The following is a 24,124-nucleotide window of genomic DNA, read 5'->3' as shown; positions in this document are numbered from 1 at the left end:
TGAAAAAACCAGAACTCAGAGAGCTTAAATGACTTGCCCATATGACCTGGTAAATACTGGGTTGCTTCACTGGACTAACCCAGGACTGAGATTCCTGACTAACTCCTCTTTCTTATATAAACATGCTACCTTTCCACAGACCTATAGCAGTAGAGACAACATAGCCTCAAACTCTCCTTAATCAACGCTTTCAGGGAAGAGAATGGAGGGAAGAACCCAGGAAAACAGACTTTTCAGACACTGAGTTGTAAGGTGAAACCCCTCAAGTCTCTGCCGGGTGGTAGTACAAAGTTTCCAACAGCAGAGCACCAGGAAGCCCGTCTGAGGGTGCCTTGGGTTCATTTTGTCACATCGCTTCAAAAACTACTGTGATCTGCTTCAAAGAACTTTTAAAACCACACTGCTTTGATATATGTGTAGTGTAGACCCAGTTACAAGAGACAAAACCACAAGACCTTTATCTGCACTTCAAAGTCAGCAAAAAAACATAAGTGCAGGTAATCTCCAAAATTGCCAACCTAATTCTCAAATCCCAAGCACTTCAAATCCTAAGTGTGGATGCAACTCTGTATCTGAGAAACGAGGAAGAGATAATGACAGGAAGGGGAGGCGGGCGGGGGTGACATAATAGCAAAATGATTTAGCCACAAATGGAAAGATGAGTTTTCTCCCAAAAAGGAAAAACGAGTGATAATTCAGTATGAAGTTTTGCCTGAAGAATGAGACAGAACATTCAAGAACACCTAAAAATAGGAGATAGAAAGGTGCATATAGTGTTTGGGTGTCTTCCATCATTATCCTGAACCTAATACATTCCCATTTGAACTCAGTTTTGTAAGTTTTATCATTTAGATCCAAGAGATTTCAATGGCTGATGAGAGCTCTCAAGCAGGTTTCCTGAACCATCCCCCTTGGAAGCCCTCTAAAGTTTAGTAACATAAAGCCCAGCTTCAGATCACAGGTTCCTTCAAGGATTGACCCTAAGCAGTCACCAGGTAACACTCAATGCCAAACAGGAGAGAGCCTTAGAGGGTACTCCTCAATGCTTTCAGGATGGGGAACACATCACTCCCTTAGGCCTACTGAGGCCTTAGGTCCAAGGGGTTTTGCTTTCTTGTATCATTGATTTTAACTACAAACCTCAACAGACTGGGATGAAAGGAAATACAACTGCTCCCAAACTCTGGTTCTTTTTGATTATGAAAGTACCTGACGTACGAACTTTAGGGAAATAAATTCTTTTCAAGAATGAGAATTTCACTTGCGTCACAGCCCAGCATGTTAATGTGAACACAAGCCCACGCCAACGTGAGTGACTATTGTCAACAGTCAAGTGAAATGCTATGCCAACGTATAAGGCAATGTCAGCTTCCTAACGCCCAAAGAAAAGCCACGTAACACGGGGCTACCAAGATGAAGTAACGCACAGCCCCAGAGGGCACAGATTTCTGCTTTATGTAAATCAGAGCCTGTCACGGCATGCATGATTCACTGCTCAGGATGTACTCTCCTGTGACGAATGAGTCCCGCTTAATTTGGCAGTGATTATGCGGGTTGCTGGCCCTCTAAACCCCTTTGAACTTGTAATTGCTGCTGGTTTAAATAATGAACATTAAGGGGAGTTGGATTCATAAAACTGTGGATAATTACATTTTTTTTCTTTCCTTCCCCTTTGTTTTGATGCAAGAGTATATTCACACACACACACACACACACACACACACACACACACACACACACTTCTAAGGCCACACCGATCACTGTATCATGCCAGGCTGTGATCGAAATAAACTGCAATCTTGTTCAAGGGTTGGTCAGGGAGGGCAGATTTGAGGGTGGGGGAAGTGGAGGCGGGGGAGCAGGGGGAGCATCTGTGAGCTGTGCAAGAGGGAGCTCAGAAAGGCCTGGATGCTGTAGGAGAGGAGGAGCAATGGCACTCATGAATATTCATAGCTAGTCACATCTGTAGCAGGCTCGCTTTCTACCTTTTTTCCCCCCTGTGCAGTGCAACATAGAACACTAGTGCAAACAAAAGGAGGGGATTTTGCAGCTTCATCAAGCTCCAGATTTGCTCATGGCGGTGAAGTTTCTTCCTCTACGCTTTTTCAATTCTACAGTTGGATTTCAATTTTTAGGAGTAGAGAGCGAGAGATGGTATATCCCTTTTCCTTCTATTGAGAAAGAAAAGCACCCCAGCTCCACAGTCATGAGTTGGAAGACATCACACAGTTACACAACACACGGCCGACTCCAAGATCTGTCCCCCTTCTTCTCCCTACAGTTGGTCAAATCCCCAGTACCCTTTGATCCCGCAAAAGACAAATTTTGATTTTATCCTGAGAAAAACGAAGTGGTATTGGAAGGGGGCAGAAACCAAAGTTGGCCAAGTCAGCTAGCTGCTCCCCTCCCTGAAACAACAAAGAGTGAATGATAAATTTAGCAGCCTCGTGTTCAGTTTTCAAACGCTGCTGAGATTTATAGCTTCGCTGCTCCCATGGCAAACTAAGCTGCTCACAGAAAGCTATCTGTTTTTGATTTCACTCTGTTTTCTCTAGTTTTTGTTCTTCTTTCTATTTGCAGGTTTTTTTTTTTTTCAACTCTGCATTTTCTTTTTCCTGGTGTGAGTCGAATATCAAAGGCCAGGACTGTTGGTAAGCCTCCAGCTTGCAAAAGCCACTCAATGGGATGTTATTAGAACCTACGTCACAACACAGTAGACAGTGATTAATAGCAACTGTATCAATGGTAGCAACTTTTCAGAAAAAAAAAGAAAAAAAAAAAAACGGATGCCCCTCCAGCAGCTGAAAAAGGGGTCAGTGCAGCAAAAATAAGAAATGTCTGCAAGAACCCAGGGCCCATAAATATTCTTTAGAGAGTACAGTACGCAGGGATTGTGTTTGACAGAAGGAAAAAGAAATTCCTACGATGCATATAATAAGAACTTTTACCTTTAAGTCACTTATACTTAAAACAGCTACACATTAATTTAAAATGAAGTCTGTGTACAACTTTGGAATCATTTTATTGATGTAATGGTGTCCCCCAAAATAACTAGCAGATGGATTTCCACCCCCTCAATGAAACACTGAAACAAACTGCAGAATTGTCAAAATTTTATCGTGAAGGCACACACTCTATAAAAAGGTTGATTTTAAATGAATTGTAAATTTGCTTCATTGCACAATATTTTTCTAAAATTATAACCGGAAAGTATTCTCTGTTTAATTTTTTAGCATATCCTTTCACAAAACACATCTGCTGTGAAGTATTTCTAATTTGTGCTAACTGCTTTTTAACAAACACACAGTTGTCACTATGCCATCTAATGTTATTGGGGCAAAAAAGTACATTCTCCTTCACTCTCTTCCTAATAAGAATCTTGAGCTGTGTCCAGTGGGGCAAACCAACAGAAAATACTACAATTATCTGAACTCCAGATGCGAGTGGCATAGAGGGGATCAAAGAAATGAGGAAAGATGGAAATGCAGTCACACCAAATGCATTTCCATCCAGTATAGGAGTTGGAGGTGGTTGAAACAGCAGGAAGGTAAACATGTACAGAAAGCTTGCCAGCTTGTGTCTAATTTTTAGGAAGATAATAAGCAGACGTAAAGAAAAATACCACTAACTAGGCTATGTCAGAAGGTTGGTTGACCACAGAAAGGACGGAAGATGCACTCTTAACTTTGAAGAGTGAAAATGGAAATTACCTAGTTACCATCCAGTACTGTTTTGTTCCCTATTTATTTCTATCTCACACCCCTCTAATGGACTTGTGGAAAGTGGGACTCAATGGGGTTTGGGACAGAGGCGAGCTAATGACACCAAGAAGTTTGAAATTTCGCCTTTAAAACAGTTATGAAAACTAAAAGAGACATTCCCCCCCCCCCTTAAAGGGCAAACAAAATGATGATAGCTAACTTTTCTCAGTACTCAATACAGACAATGTAGCAAATGCTTTGTCTGCACATTATCTCCCTTCTGCACTCTTGATAACACAGGGAGGAGGCATTATTATTACCCCCATTTGACAAAGGAAGAAATTGAGGCTATTAAAAGGTCAAATAACTTGCCCAAGGCAACTCAGCTAATAAGAGACATGCTTTCAATCACTGTATGATCACTGAGTATTTTCTTTATATTTAGAATTAAAAATCCACACACAGTATCTTGCATGGTAAATTTCATGAAATCAGAGAGAGCAATGAAAACCAATGATTGGACCTAGCTTGTATCTTAATGATTCAAGGAATATTTTATCATTTCTTCATGATATAGTATCTTGTAGATGTGCCTTAGAAGAGGAGAAAATGTGGTTATCTAGCCAAAAAGATCCACATCATCTCATTAGTATTTTAGATTTATTATTTTGTGCAATTTCAATTAACAGGCTTATAATCTAAATCTTTCAAAGTAGTACTGATTTTCCCAGAAAACATAAATAACTATATATGCAAAATATCTTATTTCGTTAACACAACTGAGTTATAAGAATAAATTTATACTGGTGCAGTCCAACCTTCAGTCTGAGTACAAAAAGCAATAAATTGTACCACTAGAACTTAGACTTCTTGAAATAATAAGAACCCAAGCAGGCCTTTCATTCATTCATTCATTCATTCATTTATTCATTCATTCACCAGTACCTCTATCCAAAAACTCCCTTATAATGTACCAGTACAAAAGAAGAAATTTCTATCATCAGAATGAAAGAAAGATGATTATAATTTGCTTTTAGATATCTCTGCTACATGGCAGGGAGTAAGGCACACATAGTGCCAAACTTTAAATCATCCTCTGCTTCTTTCCTTAAAAACAAACCAAGGAACGGAGAAGGAAATCTGGAGTGCTGTTGCCCCTCCTCTAATGACGAAGTAGATTCTGGGTAATGACCATCACTCAGCACACCAGGTCAGATGCTGAGGGTCCCACATTAGGTTAACTGCAGCTTTAAGCTGATGCAACTATGCCCCAGACCACCCACAGCTATACTTCATATCATGGTGTGAGGGGTAGAGGAAGAAGGGCAAGACTAATTACTGAATACCAACCTCATTCAAGGCACTGATTAGCTGTTTTACACATTCTACTTCATCTGGGTCCCTCCCACCCCAACAATCCTACCCATTTTACAGATTAAGACGTAGACATGTTACATAGCTTGCCCAAAGAAACAGTGTTGGTAAGTGGCCTCCTGTGAGTTACCAAAGCCCTTCCCACAAGTCTCGTGAGTGTTACTAACCCACTGTATCTCCTATTTCACCTCTGTATGCAGAGGAGTCATCAAGACTCAAGTCCCAGAGCAAGTCAAAACTTTAGTTATCTTTATGTCCCTTTTGTCCACTGCCCTCCTTCTCATTCATCTTTTCCCAACTGTGTCAGTGGAATATATGCAATGTACCTACAGTACACGAATGACAATTCTATTTTTTTTTTTTTTTTTTTTTTAATTTTTTTTTTTTTTTTCAACATTTTTTATTTATTTTTGGGACAGAGAGAGACAGAGCATGAACGGGGGAGGGGCAGAGAGAGAGGGAGACACAGAATCGGAAACAGGCTCCAGGCTCCGAGCCATCAGCCCAGAGCCTGACGCGGGGCTCGAACTCACGGACCGCGAGATCGTGACCTGGCTGAAGTCGGACGCTTAACCGACTGCGCCACCCAGGCGCCCCAGACAATTCTATTTTTTTAATGTTTATTTAAAAAAAAAATTTTTTTTAAGGTTTATTTATTTTTTTTTTCAACTTTTTTTTTTTTTTTTTTTTTTTTTTTTTGGACAGAGAGAGACATAGCATGAACGGGGGAGGGGCAGAGAGAGAGGGAGACACAGAATCGGAAACAGGCTCCAGGCTCTGAGCCATCAGCCCAGAGCCCGACGCGGGGCTCGAACTCACGGACCGCGAGATCGTGACCTGGCTGAAGTCGGACGCTTAACCGACTGCGCCACCCAGGCGCCCCAAGGTTTATTTATTTTTGAGACAGAGAGAGGCAGAGCATGAACAGGGGAGGGGCAGAGAGAGAGGGAGACACAGAATCTGAAACAGGCTCCAGGCTCTGAACTGTCAGCACAGAGCCCAATGCCGGGCTCGAACTCACGGACCGTGAGATCGTGACCTGAGCCGAAGTCGGCCGCTTAACCGACTGAGCCACCCAGGCGCCCCAATGTTTATTTATTTTGAGAGAGAGACAGAGAAGAGAGAAAGAGAGAATCCCAAGCAGGCTCTGAAGCAGAGCCCAACAAGGGGCTCAATCTCACAAACTGTGAGATCATGACCTGAGCGAAATTCAAGAGTAGGGTGCTTAACCAAATGAGCCACCCAGGCTCCCCATGAACGACCATTTTAAATGAGTATCTGGCAGTAGCATTTCAGGATAGAAGCATCACAATACCATTTATCCAATTAAATTGTACGGCATCTAGGAGCTTAAAGGACCCTCTAGATGACTCATGGAGATAAACTGAGCGCTTTGAGAAAACACAATCTCAGGCTTGTGCTTATGCACATGGCGCTCCTGAGGGTAGGGAGCGTGTGGGAAGTGCGGGACGAGGGCTGCCTGTGGTAAAGGGCAGGGCCCAATCACAGGTCCTGTCTAGGCGCTGCCTGGTTCATCTGATTGCTCAGTGTGAATTTCAGATATAATCCAAACAGGAGTGACAAAACCCAAAACCACAGGAGCAAACACTGGCTTTCAAGTGCTGTGGGAACAGAGACATTTGTTTAAGTAACCACTGTTTTAAAATTGCATACATAGTAACACCAAAATAAACAGCTTGCGATGCTGTTTATTTTAAGATACACAATAGTAATGTAAAGTGCGGCGTGCCCCAGATCCGGGGAGCCTGAACATAATTTACAGTTGTAGAGAGCCCTAGGAGGGCTCCACACACGCCAGGACTGTCTACTTCCTGATTAGATAACAGTGAAGGTCAGAACGCATTGCTTTTTGTGTGTGCGGCAAAGAGCAAACAAGCCACCACAAAGACCTAGCTCCTCCTGCTCGCTGTGAATTATGAATTGAGTCCTGTGGCGAGCGGGGTTCGCCAAGTCTCCTCTACAAAGCGTGTATTAATCACAGGTCCTGAGGAAGGGTCAAGAGCACAGCCTGACAAACCAGGGAATGAGCCTGTCTGCCGACCACTGGTCACCGTTCCTTTAGTCCTTCCCCTTCCCTGATCTAAACACTGAAGAAGGAATAGAAAAAAAAAAAAAAAAATCTTGAAAATACACAAGCTGGTTGGGGCGCGGAAACATATGTAAAACTGAACTCTAAAGAAAAACAGCTAGATCAAACAAACCTTAAGCACGATCAAAATAAGAAGCCTATTTGTGGTTTATTTTAGGCGACTGAGCTGTCCCCGCACTGCCTCCTTGGCTCCTCCTTCCCTCCTCTACCCAGGTGCTCTGGGGAGACGTTTTAGGGATCTTTATTTTGGTTCCTCTACCCCAGTCTTTGACAGTATCCCAGACAGCTTTATTAGCAGAGGCCTGCAATCCTAACTCGTGAGTCTTGGCATTGTGCTCCTTTTGTTTGGTCTCCCCACGTCCTAAGTTAACTTGCCTCTTTGCCCTCGCCCTTACCTGCTGTGTCACTGAACAGAAATAACTTTGATCTTTGCCACAGACGTAACTTCCACATCCTTGACTTTCTGGAACTTGAGTTTGGCCTGAAATAGGATTCTCCCTAACAACTCTCTGCTATGACTGAACTGTGTCCCTGCAAAATTCTTACCTTGAAGCCCTAATCTCTGCTGCCATGATATTTGAAGAGCTTTTAGGAGGGAATTAAGGTTAAATGAGGTCGTAAGGGTGAGGTCCTAACTTCACAGAATTGGTGGCCTTGTAAGAGGAAGAGAGAGAGATCTGGCCCCCGCCTCACACACTCCAAAGAGTGTGAGGACACAGTAGGAAGGGAGCCACTGGCCACCCAAGGAGAGAGCGCTGGTCAGGCACCGACGCTGCCCAGCACCTTGATCCTGGACTTTGTAGCCTCCAAAACTATGAAAAAATAAATTTCTGTTGTTTAAGCACCATCCCCACCCCAGTCTGTGGTATCTGTTATGGTGGCCTGAACCAAGACACTCTCTCACTGAAATTATCCATTTTTCCTCCTTACCAGTCCCTCTGGTATCAGGGAAGAGAGGCCGGACCTTCCTCTCTTCCGTTCTCTTACTTTCTCTCTCAGCCCCTGATCTAAAGCTTTCCACCCACTTTTCTCATGAAGTCCATGGCATTTGCTGTCACTCTTCTCCATCACTTTTGCCAGAAGAATGTTCACCTCTAAGACACCTCCCCTTTCCCCAATGGCTTCCGTACAAGCTAGAAGGTTCCTCTTCACCCCACTGCTTGCCTCTACTTTTGAAGACTTCAATATATATGACAAAGACCTTTCAAACATCTTGCCTCTCATAATTCCAATGTCATCCGTCTCTACTCCATCAGCCCTGGATTTCATCAAGCAGAGATACTGCATTTCCAAGATCACAGACCTTAAAATGCACCTGCCCTGCTTCTCTATTCTGCCTCTTAATCTTCATCTGGACTTGTAACTTCTCAGTGGGCTCCTTGTGTTCCCAATGTCATTAGCCTCCCTGCCTAGTATGGTTCTTTATTAGAATAAATGCATTGTCTTGTACCATAAATATAGCACACATTTTACAGAAAATTTAAAACATACAAATAAGTATAAGAAGAAACTAAAAGAAGTCACCCACACCTCACTACCCAAAGATAATCACTGTTAACATTTCATTTGCTCTTCTGTGTGTATATCCATATATATTTGCATTCACAAAAGAAGAATCACACGATAAACACTGCCTTATCTGTTTTATTTTACCTGATAATACACTGAGAGATTTTTTCCATACCTCAAAATATTTTTGAGAATATAATTTTTAATGATTACATAGTAGTCCATAATATTCCATTATGGTCTCCTATAGTTGGAAATATAGATGGTTTTCAATGTTTTATTGTCATAAATAATATCTTCATACCTCATTTTGCATGATTTTGTATATGTTTCTTATTATTCTTTATAATAAACTCCTAGAAACTGAATTACTGGATCAAAGGATAAGAACATGACTAGTAATGCATATTACAAGTTTAAATTCCAGAAAGGCTAAACAAATTTTTATTGTCATTATTAAGGCAGATAATTTCCTTCCACTCTGGACCGTGCTAGATATTGTTTTGGGGTTTTCTTAATTTGATAGAAAAAAGCCCGATATTATGTTGCTTATTTTTAAGTTGATTTGGTTACTAATTACCTTGAACATTTTTCAAATGCCTATTGGCCATCTGTATTTCTTCTTTTGTGAATGGACCTATTCATCTGTGCCTTCATTGTACTTTTTTCCTTATCGATTTGTACACTTTATTTATTAAGGAACTAATAATCCTTTGCCTGTTATATCATGCCACATATATATTTGCCATTTTTTTTAAAAATTTTTTTTTTTAAACATTTTTTATTTATTTTTGGGACAGAGAGAGACAGAGCATGAACGGGGGAGGGGCAGAGAGAGAGAAAGACACAGAATCAGAAACAGGCTCCAGGCTCCGAGCCATCAGCCCAGAGCCTGATGCGGGGCTCGAACTCACGGACCGCGAGATCGTGACCTGGCTGAAGTCGGACGCTTAACCGACTGCGCCACCCAGGCGCCCCCTTTCTTTTTTTTTTTTTTTTAATTTTTTTTTCAACATTTTTTATTATATTTGCCATTTTAATGTCTGCTCTTTCCTTGACATTCAAAAGCTCTTAATTTTTATTTTTGTTTAATTAAACCTACCACCATTTTTCTTTAGAATTCCTTTGCTTTTATGCTCTGGAAGGATTTTACTAAGTTAAAAGAAAGAAAAATAGTTATATTTACTTCAAAGAACTCTTAAATGCAGAACTTGTTTTGATGGAAAGTACTGATTGTTTTTTTTAAAAAACAGTTAAACCATTAACCAAAAAAACAAGTACCAACTTACTTTTTTTTCCTCAATTGATTTAAAGTGATGCCTTGAAAATTAATAACTATCTATTTGGATTGCTGTGTGTACTCTTATATAATTGTTCAAATGATCGTTCTGCCTATTATGGTAGCTGGTACCCTATCACGCAGCTTTATAATCTATTTTAATAATAGTGCAAGACCTCCCTAATTTTTCTTTTCCAAAAATATCTTGACTTTTCTTAATTGTTTCATTATTCATATGAACTGCAGAATCATTTTTCAGACATGATCCAAAAAAAGAATAGCTCATCAGAATTCTGACTTACTAGCCAGCCATTCAAGAATTCGCTAAAACTCTCCTTCTCACTCAGATGTAGGTTTTTCCTGTCATCTGCTCTCCCCCTCCTCCCCCTCTGTGCCTGAGCTCTGCCTGTGGAAGGATGAAATGGTGCAGAGAGGGTCCATTCCGGCCTGGCCCTCTCGATCCAAGGCCTCACTGCTGCACCTTCCTAATTCACTCCTGATCACATTCTCCACATTTCCTTCTCATCCAGTTAGAGAAGCTCATCTCTGAATTCCCTCAACTTTCTTCCTATTCTTTACAGAAGGTGTCTGTCTCCTACCTACCTTTCTACCTGTGTTTTGACTTCCACCCTCCCTGGCTTCCTCTTTTGGAACCTTGCATTATCTGTTGTCATTCTCTCCACCCCTCCACCCCGGCTCCCTTCCCATTGCCAATGCAATACCTGATTCACCTACCACACCCCTGCGGCTAAGCCTGCCACTCCCACGGTTGTCCTCTGTCCTTCCTTTGTTCCCTTCCAACTTTGCCTGCTCCCTCCTCAGTTTGTAGAATTCAAAGGTAGACCATGACTTCCAAGTGCCAAATCTGAAGGCTTATTTTTAGTCACCACTGTCCTTGATCTTTCTGCAGAATCTACTTCCTCTACTTTGAAACTTTCTCGTTTCACATGATCTGATTATGCTCCTACTAATCTGATTTCTTTATCTCTGCTCATTGCTTTCTCTCTCCTTCCCTTTAAATGGAGTTTTCAAAAAGATTCTATCCACTAACCCCTTCTTTCTGCGCTCTTTTCCTTACTTACCTTTATCCAGTGCCAGAGTTCCAAGCATTGCTTCTGCAAAGATCAACCTCAACTCTTAAACCACAGGTTTCACCATTTCTAACTTCCACAGAGGCTCCCCCGCTGGATATCTGGGCTGTGGGTCTAAACCTGGGGCCTCAGTATACCTTTCCAAGCTTTCCCCACTATTCTTCCATATATATTCTATGCTTTAGCTAAACAGGAGTCTGTCTTAGGGGCTGTGGCATCCACAAATCTCTGGATGTAGAATCAAAAGTAGTCTGATTTACCATCCAGATTGAAACTATATTAGGGAAAAAAAATAAAATAACCTCCGTAGTCTCTTCTTGAAAAGAGATAATTCTATGTCTCTCATAGGATTTAGAGATGCAAAGCTGCTCATCCCCACCAGCTTGGCCAGCATGAAAAGTGGCAGACTGGTGAACCGGTTAATTCTCAGGATGAAGAGTTTATGGACAAAGAACAAAGATGTCCAAATCCCCAAGGAGCTTGTTCCAAATCTGTAATCATACAAGTGGGAGTAAGTTCATTGTGAGGTTTCTTTGCTATCATTCACCCCATTCTTTCTCTCAAGTTTGAGTTTAGAAATTTAAAAAATTACTTTCACTCACAGTGCCATTATAACTGTGCCATTATAACAGTATGAATGGCCCATAAGGCTTTTGTCCTTTCCTTGTACACATCATGTTAACTGTAGCATTTGATTCCCATTCCAAACAGATTTAGGGCAACAGAAATAAGTACAATATTTTCCTTTGAAGAGTATTTCTACCCCTGCCCAAGTTCAGGTTTCATGGAGCTAAGACAGAGCAAATTAATTATTTCAGGGGACTATATGAAAACATTAATGAATATGCTTGCATAGTATTCTTCCCTTTTCAAAGGCCTATTTCTAATCTCACCTAACTCTTAGAATAACAAGGTGAGAAAAGCACGCTCAGAAAATTGAATGACTTGCCCAGGATAACTCAGAGAGCAAAAGGCTGAGCTGAGAATAAGATGCAAATTGATCCTAACTCTGCTGCCTCTGGCGTGCATATGGGTGTGCGTGCGTTCTTCTGAACAGTAGGAATTTCTTCCTCCTTGCCCTGAAATGTTTGTGTTTTTGTAAAGCACAAAAAAATTCACAGATTGTCTCCACATCAAAGGTAGGGAAAGCACCAATTCTTTTATTAATTCCAAACGTTTCCACTATCTACCCCAATCAGGCCCAACTATAGATTGAGGAGGAGTAAAGCACCTCCTTTTTGCTTAACTAACTATGTACACATTTAAAATAAGTGGAGGGAGGGGGGCATTTGGGATAGACACTGACAAGAGACTCAAGCATGTAAAACCCAAATCACACTTTTCTTTAAACTTGCTCTGCAAAAATAAATAAGTAGATACTTTCAAACTGTTTTGAAACGATTCTCAGGCTGGTAACAGAGGTCATATTAAAAACTGATGGCTTTCACATAATCATATTTGATTATCACTTGAGCAGTTCACCAACATAAAAGTCTCAGGATTAGGTGGTAAGAAGGGTCTTCATCAAAGTGCCATCGAGTAGTTGGGGGGATTTGCCGTACAGGTCTAAACTTACGGTTTGCTAGAAACTAATGAGAAATCCACAATCGACTAATAATGATCTCATATTGCCCATGCCCTCTTACCACTTTTTTTTTTAAATTCATTGTGAGGGAAGGTTTAAAACAAGGGTAACAACTCATGGGCTGCCTGCAGGTATCTTGAAACACTGAAATGGAACCTATAACTTTTCACCCTGGGGAAAAAAAAGGCTGCTTTTATAGAGTTCCAACATGTTACCAAACCTACAGGGAATAATCCAGCATTCATCTCTTCTATTGATAAAACCTTTTTTTCTTTTTGAAAGACTAGAGTAATACCGCCCCCAGTACACTTGGGTTATTTATTGTCAGCTTATGACACAGTCCTACCACGTGTCCAGGGTAAGAACTAAGCCATTTTACAACTGTAGTATGACTGGAGTCATGGGATTATCCTTTCCTAAATTATTAGTTATGGAGTTGCCAGATATTTCCAATTCAAAATTAATTCTGAAATAAATGTAAATGTAGGAGAATGATTCAAGAAGTAAATATATCTGGGGTGTCTGGGTGGCTCAGCTGGTTAAGCATCTGACTCTGAATTTCAGCTCAGGTCATGATCTTGCAGTCATGAGATCATGCCCAGCGTAGGGCTGCATGCTGGTACTGGGCATGGAGCCTGCTTGAGATTCTCTCTCTCCCTCTCTCCCTCTTCTTTTGCCCTGCCCCTGTGCTCACACTGTCTTCCTCCCTCCCTCCCTCTCTCTCTCTCTCAAAAAAAAAAAAAAAAAAAAAAAAAAAAAAAAAAAAAAGGAAATATATCCTGATCTATATATCTATATCTATATATATATAGATATATGTATATATAGAGAGATATATACAATACCACAAAAGCTGAGGTATTAAAATTAAGGGCAGCAACGAGATTTGGTGGATGAAGAGTGGCTCTTCATTACCTGGCTATGGTAAACAAATCATATATCTGTAAATTGAGAGGCTGGTGGTTGGAAGGGGACGGATTAGTGGCTCATGTTAATTTTCTATGACGCTCAGAATAACGAGAGAATACTATCCTCTTCATTTCTTGTCATCTCAGAATCCCACAATAATAATCTCTTGAGTTGTAATTTTTTCTTTTTGTGGACAATCAAGTCAAATTCAACAAATATTCATGTTATCTAATATAACCAAGAAGTAAAACTATAGTTTAAGAAAAATTATCTGCCATTATATTGTGACTTGACAACTTACCCACTATTAGATAAAAACAACTTAAATCAGTTCTGGCAGATTTGGGACTCGGCAGTTCAAAATATGAATAGCAAATGTAAAAGCATGAAAATGGCATTACTATTATGTTTTAAGAGGATAATACACCTTTAAAGGGTGCCAGTGATTATTCTGCATACTGTAAACAACGGCTGCCAATCAATTTAGAAAGTGGTGCGCAGCACATAAGTGTAATAAGGCAAATTCCACTCAAGCAACCTAATGTTTCCCACCCAAGTCACTACTTCTCAACAGGAACAGTAGGGCTACGTATCCCTTTTACACTTCATAACCTGTTCCAAATTGCAAAAACTGACTCCAGCACAGAGAAGGGAGGGCATTTTCAGGAGTCCTCTGAAGTCTGTGCAGCAGTGGTCTCTAAAATCAAAATTTTTTTAAAAATTTTTTTTTTAATGTTTATTTATTTTTGAGACAGAGAGAGACAGAGCATGAACAGGGGAGGGGCAGAGAGACAGGGAGACACAGAATCGGAAGCAGGCTCCAGGCTCTGAGCCATCAGCCCAGAGCCCGAGGCGGGGCTGGAACTCACGGACCGCGAGATCGTGACCTGAGCTGAAGTCGGACGCTTAACCGACTGAGCCACCCAGGCGCCCCTCTAAAATCAAAATTAATCCTGAACACGAAGGTCACTTTATGACCCTGTCCTGCAGCAAAGCTGAGGGATGGTGAGTGTGCTCATAACCCAGTCAACTTGGCCTTGAGTTCTAATAACTCCACCTCTCCACAGAATATACTGGTAAATGGTGGTGGTGGTGGTGGTCGTGTGGAATGAGGAAATGGAAATGTTCCCTATGATCTGAATGAATATTCACGGGTTTCACTAACAGCCTTTAATGGCACTCTATTCTTGGAGGTTTTAAATAGCTGAATATTCAGATATGCACATGCCTTCTATTTTCTTTTATTCAAAGGTCCTCAATTCTCCACCTCTTTGAATTCTGTAACGTATTTTTAAACAATTATACTTAGAGTGATATTTTATGAAATTGGGTGTTAAACTTTGAGCTAATAATTATTTTAGTGTCTTTTTGATGGTAATTTAATAAGCATTTCATTCTTCAATCTTCTCAGTCGCTCATTTTAAAAATGTGTCTGTCAGCTATTCGCTCATAATCTGGGACTTGATTTTCTTAATCTATCTCAGCTGAACTTTTTTTTTTTTTTAATGGGATTGCTTGATATACTTTTGAAATATTTTGACCAGATGTTTGTGCATCGAGGAGACCACACACCTCATCCACTCCCACAAAAGCCCACTGCCACCACCACTGTACTGGGGACCTGACCTCCGAGTCACTCAGAATGTGGACAAGGACCGCTGAATCCCGGACGCATCAGTCTTTACGTGCAGAATCCCTGAGAATCCAATTCCAAACACTAAAGTGGGGACTCCAAGTAAAAGGTTCTGACACAGCAACATGCAATTTTTTTTTTTCCCTCAAGAGAGATAAAATAAATTTAGTTGCAATTTTATTTCTTCTAGAGGAGCTTCTAGGATTCAACACAACATTAAATTTTTGGCCTGTCTCTTTAATTTGAGAAATTGTACAAACAGCGACAGATGGCACACAGAATTGACTTATGTCCTCTATTCTTTACTGAAGAAGGGAGTGCATAGAAACTTTGATAAAGACAGAAGCTACAGTATGCAGGTCACTATTAAAATTATCTGGTGGCTCTTTGGACAGCTAGGATCAGAACATTCAGGCTTTCTTTTTTAGGCATTCGTTAAAACCAACCAACACTGTTGTAGGTTGACACTGGTGATCACAGCCCCGACGTTCAGTACCCTCCCTGTCCCAATAAGGACATGATGGATGTGCCATTAGCTTTGAACCTCGGCAACCTCTGAAATTACCACTCTTCCCACCCCCATCTCCCGCCCCCACCCCTCAAAATCATTATGAAATGGGAAGAACACTCAAGCTTACAGTTAATTGGAAACATTGCAAGGGAAGAGGAATGCTTAGGACAGCATGTCCATGGGAAAATAAATCACCCAGCATTGTTATTTAATGCATTGTGACATCATTTCCTGAAATTAAACAGAGATGACACCAATTCAGACGATCTCCAGTATAAGGTTCCATTCAAATAATTCACAGATGTTTTCTCCTGGCAAGCAGAAAAACAATGCAAAGGCTAAAACTAGGGGCAGCCTCACTCTGCTGCATGTTTGTGGGAAGCCCTCTCTGCTGGTGTTTTTCAGCTGTGTGTTCTGCATATGCATTTCCGCATAAGTATTTCCCAGCCCAACAGCCCCACTTGCATTCAGCACTCATCTGTATCTCTGAATGTGAGAGAGGCCATCTCTCACTGCATAAGTAAGTCCAACATTTTATATTTGGTATTAATGTGGCCTATAGCAATTGCTATTAAGTAGCTCAATCTCAGAATCATAAAGGCTCGAATTTTCAAGGAGAAATAACTAATGTCCATGGAATACTGATTCAACTAACCATTCAAGGCCCTTCGAAAGGTATCTAATGATAGCGATGATCAGAGAGAGTCTCCATGGATGCCCTTGTGGAATGAACAAGGAGAGACACCAGGGTAGACATGAACGAGGTTGGCAGCACCAGATCTCTCATCCTGGTTGATTTTAGGAGGTACTTACTACTAGAGGCCTTAGGCAGCTGGAAACCCAAGCACACAGTCAAAAAACCAAAATATCCAAAATCTGTGCAGCACATCACAGTTCCAAACTGACTATATCGTTTGAACCACACAGCAACCCAAACAGCTAAGTAGGACACATATTTACTGTTTTAGTTTTTAGGTAAGGAAATCGGTTCAGACGTTGACAAGCCTACCCAAGATTACAGAGCTCAAACCAAGTCTCCTCACTTCACATTCAGTGGCCCTTTAAAAAAAAAAAAAAAAAAAAAAAAAAAAAAATATATATATATATATATATATATATATATATACACACACACACACACACACCATGCTGTCTCTTAGACAGCCTAGACTTTAACACTCTGAGGAAGCAGGAGACTCTAGATTCTGTTCACATAATGGACAGTGAAAGGGAGCATTTATACTATCAAAACCAGGCCCCAGATAAGACATTCTGGACTGTTCCATAACCAGTTTCTTCTTCACCTCTATCGCACTCTATCCCAGAAGGCTCACCAGGATGTTCAGTTCATTAGTACCAGTACTCTCTGATGTTATCATTTAGCAGAACTGAGCAGTTGTCAAATGTTTATATGGCTCTAGAAAGCATAATTTAGATGATGTTCTCTCCTGCTCCGGGACATTTGGGATCTGTTTGGCAAAACCTGATTTCTTCATCTCACACAGACCAGGAAAGTAAGTGGTAACTTTGGCTGCCCAGTTCCATTGGTCAAAGCCTCCTGCTAGCCATTCAGCTAGATTAAAATAAGAATTATATTACATATTTATTCTAAGAGCCAGGCATAGGGTTGAATGCTTTATATTCCCTTATTCAATCCCTGCAACAACCTTACTAAGTTGGTTCTAGAATTATCCCCATTCTACAGATATGGAAAACGAAGCTTAGAGAGGGTAACTGCTCAAGATCAAAAATCGACTGTGTTGCTGATTCCAGGCCCTGCGTTTTGTTTTGCTTTGCCCCTGATAATGAATAACTGAGAGTCATGACACAGGCAGAATCATATGCCTGGAAAGCATATGAAAGGACATGTATTGTTTCCCTTCCATTAGAGTAGGACACATCTAACTTCCCCCAGACCCAGGCCCTGTGCTGCTAACTTTGACACTGGATCACCTCATTGAAAAAAAAAAAAAAAAAAAAAAAAGGAGCCATCTAGGTCTACACATGATGAAGAGAACTAATTAAAAGGCAGAATAGTTTAAGTCAGCGTCTCTCCTCCTGTCTCTCGTGTGCATGTATGTGTGGGTACAAGAAAAAATTCGAGATGACTAAGTTAACTGTCACATGGTCTTTATGAACACACTGGAGAAGAGATACGTGTTCCTCTAATGTAACATGGAGCTGTATTTACTCATAACTTGGGTACACTGTCTCTGCAGGATGATAAACTTTAAAACTCATTTTTACTACCAGAGACATTTACAAAATCCCATAGAACAATCTCTGATGGACGAGGAGCCAAATGACTGAACACGTGAAAGGCAGGTTTCATCACTCTCCCTCACCACCAGACATGGAGAGAGGAGTAAAGCATTTTGCCATGAACAAAGGGCACAGTTTTTAGACCCTGCAGTTTCAAGAAGGCTATGTGATATGACATCACTTTAAAGTAAATTTGCTTCTGATTCTGTACACATATCTTTGAAAGAAGTCCCACATCCCCTAAGTGTGAGCTTTAGCCCCGTGTTTTCAAATAAGAAAACCTTTAGTTAGAGACTGGTATGAGCAAGCAGTGTCTTTGTATAGGAGCACTTCCTGTTTTCATTCCGTGATCAAATATATTCTTTGCAGCACAACTAGAAAGCTCTCGAACGTGGCAAGTGGAGGTGCCTGAGAGCCTAATTGAGCACACTAAGGGCTTCTTGGCGTGGAGGAGTGTTTCATGGTTATGAATAAACCGTTAGCCCTGGTATTATTTCTTGCTGTTTTCTTTCTTTAACTATCTTTGAAGTCAAATAAAAACAGTTGTAATGGCAGGCTTACTTTTATGATACCATAATCTCCATGTGTTAGTGAAAGGAATATACTTCCCTAGGATTTCCCTAAGTTCTTTTGCCATTGGGTACTTTCCAGCAAAAGCACATACATTTCCAACAGATTCTTTCTTCAATCTTCACTAGATTTCTTAGTCTGAGAAGCCAAACAGAGCCATCAACCAATAGAGGAGGGGGGTAATAGTATACACAACATTTTCAGCAGGTGAATTGCTATATATATATACATATATATGTATATATATATATATAGCTAAATATATATATAGCTAAAAAATATATATATAGCTAAAATATATATATTTATATATATATTTAGTAACACAAATATATATGAGCTTACTTTTTTTAACATTATGATGAGTGTTTTGAAGGGGGTTTTTAAAAGACATTTTGGAAATTGGGAGTTAGAAACCAGAAATTAATTATTTAGACTCAGATTAAATTTAAATTCAAAGTGCTTAACTCCGAATATGGAAATTGCTCAATTCATCAAATGTTTTTTTTTTTTTTTAATGCCACTTTGGATTTAGTTTAAATATTTCCTTCAATATAATCAATGAGCCGCAAGTTTATTAGTTTTTTCCTTAAAGTCGGTGGTGCTCAGGAATTTGAGACTGTTTTAACTGTTACAGTTGTAGTGGAACTTGTTCTTCCAAGAAAACTGAAGGTTAATGATTTTTGTCATATTGAGACTAAGACTTAACAATTGCTACAGTTGGCCTTTGTTGAGGTGGGGTTCTTTTTTCTCTGGGCCTTTTGAGGTATTCAGAATAGGTGACAATAGCATGCAGTTGAGAACATATGTAGAGAGACCCCTGTGGCTTATTGGAAAAAGTTGCTCCGTGCTGGTTGGGTGTTTGGAAAAAAAAATACAACCAGAGTTCTTTTATGTTCTGCTAGTTAATGAATGCATGAATGTCAAAATGGGCCAATGGCCCATTCAGGGGGCAAAGCCTTAGCAGCCCCCTTCTTTAAGAACACATCCTGAGATGCAAAATACATTTGCTTAACAAATTAAAATAATGAGATAATTCAATTAGCTTCTTTTTAAAAAAAGAAAGAAAAAAGGGTACATCGGGGATTATTGTAATACAAGAACAGGTCATACCGCACAAAAGAGAACAAACCAGTTTGAAATAATGTTAAAGAGACTAATAATGGAGGAATGCACACTGAATCATGCACTTGTGAAGAAATTTACATGAAATAATAATTTAGACTACATCTATTTTCAGTGAGCTAGAGCCAACATTTCACTTTGAAAGTTGAAATTAATTAAATGACAGAAAAATATAGTGGGCATCTCTATTTCCAAGGACTTCCTCATGCCTGTTAGTGCATGTAAGAAAAGAAGTCTAAATTAACATGTCGCTAGTTAGGGGTCTCTATTCTTGGTTTCTGAGCTCGGAATTATAGCTGAGTAAATCTTTCAGCTCATTAAAGATTGGAAAGTAAAAGTTTTACAGGACCATCCTCATCAAAGTTACTGAACCTCTTCTCTGCAGTTGGGGTAAAATCTGGATGAAGAGGGAAAATTTGTTCAAAGAGAAAGCCGAGGAGAATTTCCTTATGATACAAGGGAGGTGCAGGAAAGGCAAGGGAGGGGAGCAGAGAGAACGACTGGGAGACAAAGCCATTGGGAGAAACTAATGAAAGGGGCATGTTGTGAAAGAAGGTCATGGGGAGGAGGGAGAAAAATAGAGCACTTCACAGAGAGTAAAAAGAAAGGGGATGATCAGAGACTGGGACAGAACAGTGTTCTGGCTACGTGCTCCAGAGCTGAACCAAGAGCTGTGGGTGCAGGAATGGAGGCCGCAGTGTGGAGACCCTGCACTGTGTTCCTCTCGCTTGAAAACTGGGGACACGTAAGGTCCGGAGAACTTAATGGACTCACTGAGGTTCAGCTAGCATAGAGGAGAGCTGAACTCAAAATGCGGGTTTCCCGACTGCTTGGCTGAGGCTATTTGATTCTTTTCTCCCTGCTCCAAAGACAGACATTCGTTAAAATTTTCAGTTGGCTGGAGAGTTCTGCACAAGGTCTTGAGTTCCTTTAACTATATGAAAGCACTCTCAGTGTGGGGACAAGGTCTTGTGGTCGGTCTGTAGCCCCCTGCACAGCCAAGCCACCAGGGGTGCCCAGCAATCCCCAGCCACCCACAATTTTTCACCAGTGGCCACACTGCATGGTGGGTTCAGTTCAGGACAGGGAGGTGGGAGGCAAGGTATCGACAGGACCAAGCAGGAGGTCCAGCAAGAGCTCTGGACACAGCGTTGGAGTTTCAAGGCACAGAATATAGGTGGTGAAAGAGAGAGTCGGCTTGAAGAGAAAGGTGCCAAATCTTCTCTACTGGGAAAGGCTGGGGGAGCAGGAAGTTTTAACAACAAAGAGAACGCACTTTGCTTCTCCATATTTCCTCCCCCTCTGACTTTGGGTATACTGATGGCAGAGGTTGTGTGAGATTTATATGCCACTGGTAGAGGGGATAATGATTTTAGCAAAGTCTTCATAGTGCTGTGGGAAAAGCACAGCGCAGGGGACAAGCAAGGTTGGGTTCTGGTGGCAGGCTGACCTTGAGTTAATCACTTCCCTCTCTGGGCCTCAGTTTCCTCACTGGTAAACAGAGCAGCTGAATTCTCGCAGGTTCTGCTGTTCTGTGGTGTTGACTTTGACTACTGAGGGGCTGCAAATAACATGGAGAGGCCTGCTTGTAAAGCAGTTGTTGAAATCTTTATTTTCGGCCAGGAGGGGCTGGGCATGAAGGGAGACGGAGGGAGGAAACCAAACAGGTGAGCTAGTGGGGAGCAAGCTGTTTGCCTGCCATCCATGTGCTCCTGCCCTGCCTTTCTAACTTGCTACTCTAACCAAACAACCCTTCAGTTAAAAATGAGAAACCCCTCCCCTCACACTCACTCGACTTCCAAATTAAAAACATTTTACAGGTTAGTAAATCTCCAGCTGAGGTGATGTAGCAAAGAACAGCTGTGAAGTAATTTTGATAATGATGAGAATAATAGCCGCATGGCAAGGTTCAGGGCTTTGCTGTTGCAGCTTCAGTGCTCCTGAATAGATAAAAGTGATTAAATACTCCTGATTATCCCTGACCAATATGTAATGGATTTACAGCCCTTTCAATTAGTCAGTATTTGCTTAGGACTCATTATTTTGTCTTTGGTTAAGTAATCAGCCCAGAGACTGCATGTTCTGTCTAATTCCTCTGAGCCGAGTCAGTGCAGGGCCCTGACCTTTGAAATGGCCATGGCTGCAAGGCAAGAATAACCACTACCACGGCAGCCTCGTTGGTTCTCCCCTCTAATCCTGACACCACGGGCCAGATCGATACACCTTCGTTTGCTACTAATGTCCTTACATCAAAATGGCCGATTTAGGAATGTGAATTTATCTCTCCCCCCTCCCTGCCGCCACTCCACCCCTTGCCCTTTGTAGCCCAGCTGGAAGAGCAGATCAGCAGTCACCACCATAAATAAAAGTGGAACCTTGTCCTGGACCCATGACACTGTAACTAATGTCATTCAGCATGGCAACACACAAGTTAGAGAATCAAAGAAGACCTTCGGTTTTCAATGCACTACTCTATATTTAAGCATTTACCTAAATAGAATGGCCTGAAAACAATATCATAGCAAGACACCGCCTCTGACGTCTTTACCACTTTCCCAGAATCTCCAAACGAACAGTAAAACAGGAGTGCCTAGTTCCCTTGTAAAAATACATCGTGATTTTTTTTGTCATGAGAGTCTTAGAGTCAATAGTGCACAGGGACACGTAAAACCCACTGCAGACAGGAGGACAGAGATAAACTGTTACTTTAAAAACGTTGCATGGTTGATCTCTTCCCAGAAGTGAATAGGGTTAGCTTCTAAGAAAAGGGACTTGAAGAGCTGAAAAAGAATCTTTAATCTCCACCTTACACACAAAGGCTCTGGAGCACCTATAGCCCTTCTGTGTTTGTCACATAAACACGTGTCATGTTTGCAAGCTGCTCCAGCGATTACATTTGCACCTGATACCATGAGCTTGGACATGCGTGTGGCAAGGTGCTTTTTTTTTTTTTTTTGCCTCCTAGAGGAGATGGCTTTCGTTAAGACTGTAATCAGCGGTGCGCATGGGTTTGTGAGCTCCTCACAGCCATTTCCCTTGTCTGCAGTTGCCGTATCTGAAGCTGCCCTCACACCTTGTAGCATAAATAACAAGTTTGCTTACATATACTGTTGAGGGCCCTAGACCACATTGAATAAGGTCTGTGCCTGGCTTAGGAAAACCAAAATCTCCTCCTTTCTAGAGGCTGTTCTTTGGATAGTGAAGGCTGACAAAATCTTAGCTGCTGTGTTCGTCATCAGATTTCAAGAAAGGGAAAATAGGCACCTGATTTTTAAAAAATCTGTATCAACCTGTAAAGTTTGCTAGGAGAAGGCAAAGCAAGCAAAAACGCTTTCATCTTGACTTACTGTGAGATGCTGGAACAGCCATGCTCTCATGATATTTGTTGCTACTTTGGGGAAAATGCCTCTTTTCTTCTGACGTTTTTTGTCCTTGTCTGGATCATCATCGTCACCTGTGCCAGGTGAGGCTACACTGTTGTCTAAACCATCCCCTGGTAGAAAAAAAAGAAAAAGAAGAAAAAACACATTAGAGGCAACACAGAAAGGGTGCCAACAACAATGTGCAGCTGATGATGAGCTCAGCTCAGCTTGTTGAAAGAAATCCATTAAGCGGGTATATTCTCTTTCATTAAAGTATAATTGGAGACACAAATATGTAAAAGACAAAATTAAACCAGGCCTCTTCAAATGTTAATTTTGTGTGTCTCACACTCGCCCATATCATTAATTCAATTATAATTGTGCGCTTGACACAGTGCAGTAGCTCTTTGTCAATTATGGAATCCAATGTGGGAAAACCGCCATCAGAAAACCCATTCGGTGAAAATCCACTCCCATGCCCATAGTGAACACATACTGTAGGGTAATCAAGTTAAATGTTCTGTAGTCTATATATTCCAGGCTGCCTGCATAGGTGACAGTAACTGTGTCACTGTTCATTGCACATAACACACTGCCTGCTCAGCCCCTCCTAGAACTGTCACCTCCTAAGCACGCACATTCACACACTCCTCAGATGACCCTGCATTCGGCATTTGCATGACATGAAAACTTTTAGCTCTCTGCACCACTGATCATGATCATTATCATTTATACACACACACACACACACACACACACACACACACACACACACACATATGAAGGTAGGGTGCTCACTTAATCAGAAGTTTCTATCAACATCTTTCTCTTCTGTGCTTTTCTCCGGCATTAATTGTGCATTAGCAAAAATCATTTACTTTTAACAGTCATAGTTATTTTTTCTTGCCCTCCAGCAAAAATGCCTTGAAAGCCTGCCTGGAGGGCATCTAAATTATGTATCTGAAAAACTCTTCTGGCAAGGCATTGCAGGACCCCTACTTTCTTAAAATTCATACGAGCACGTCTTCCTGTTTTTGGGAAGGCATCAATCAAGAGCAGCAATATATGCCATATCCCTACATTAATATTTGAACTAATAACTT

The 24,124-nt window shown here is 41.0% G+C and overlaps 1 protein-coding gene across 7 annotated transcripts in view; it reads right to left on the bottom strand.

Moving 5' to 3' along the window:
- The window catches only part of MEIS2 (Meis homeobox 2), a 209,679-nt gene that overhangs the window by 121,845 nt on the left and 63,710 nt on the right, over positions 1 to 24,124 (bottom strand). For all 7 annotated transcript variants that reach the window (XM_058738261.1, XM_058738263.1, XM_058738258.1 and 4 more), the window contains one exon: positions 23,007 to 23,152. In XM_058738261.1, the coding sequence (XP_058594244.1) occupies positions 23,007 to 23,152 (146 nt within the window). The remainder of the gene's footprint in view (positions 1 to 23,006; positions 23,153 to 24,124) is intronic.

The sequence above is a fragment of the Neofelis nebulosa genome, chromosome 7 (assembly GCF_028018385.1).
Source record: "Neofelis nebulosa isolate mNeoNeb1 chromosome 7, mNeoNeb1.pri, whole genome shotgun sequence".
NCBI lineage: Eukaryota > Metazoa > Chordata > Mammalia > Carnivora > Felidae > Neofelis > Neofelis nebulosa.
Note: the sequence above shows the minus strand (reverse complement) of the source record. Positions and strands in the feature narration are given on the sequence as shown.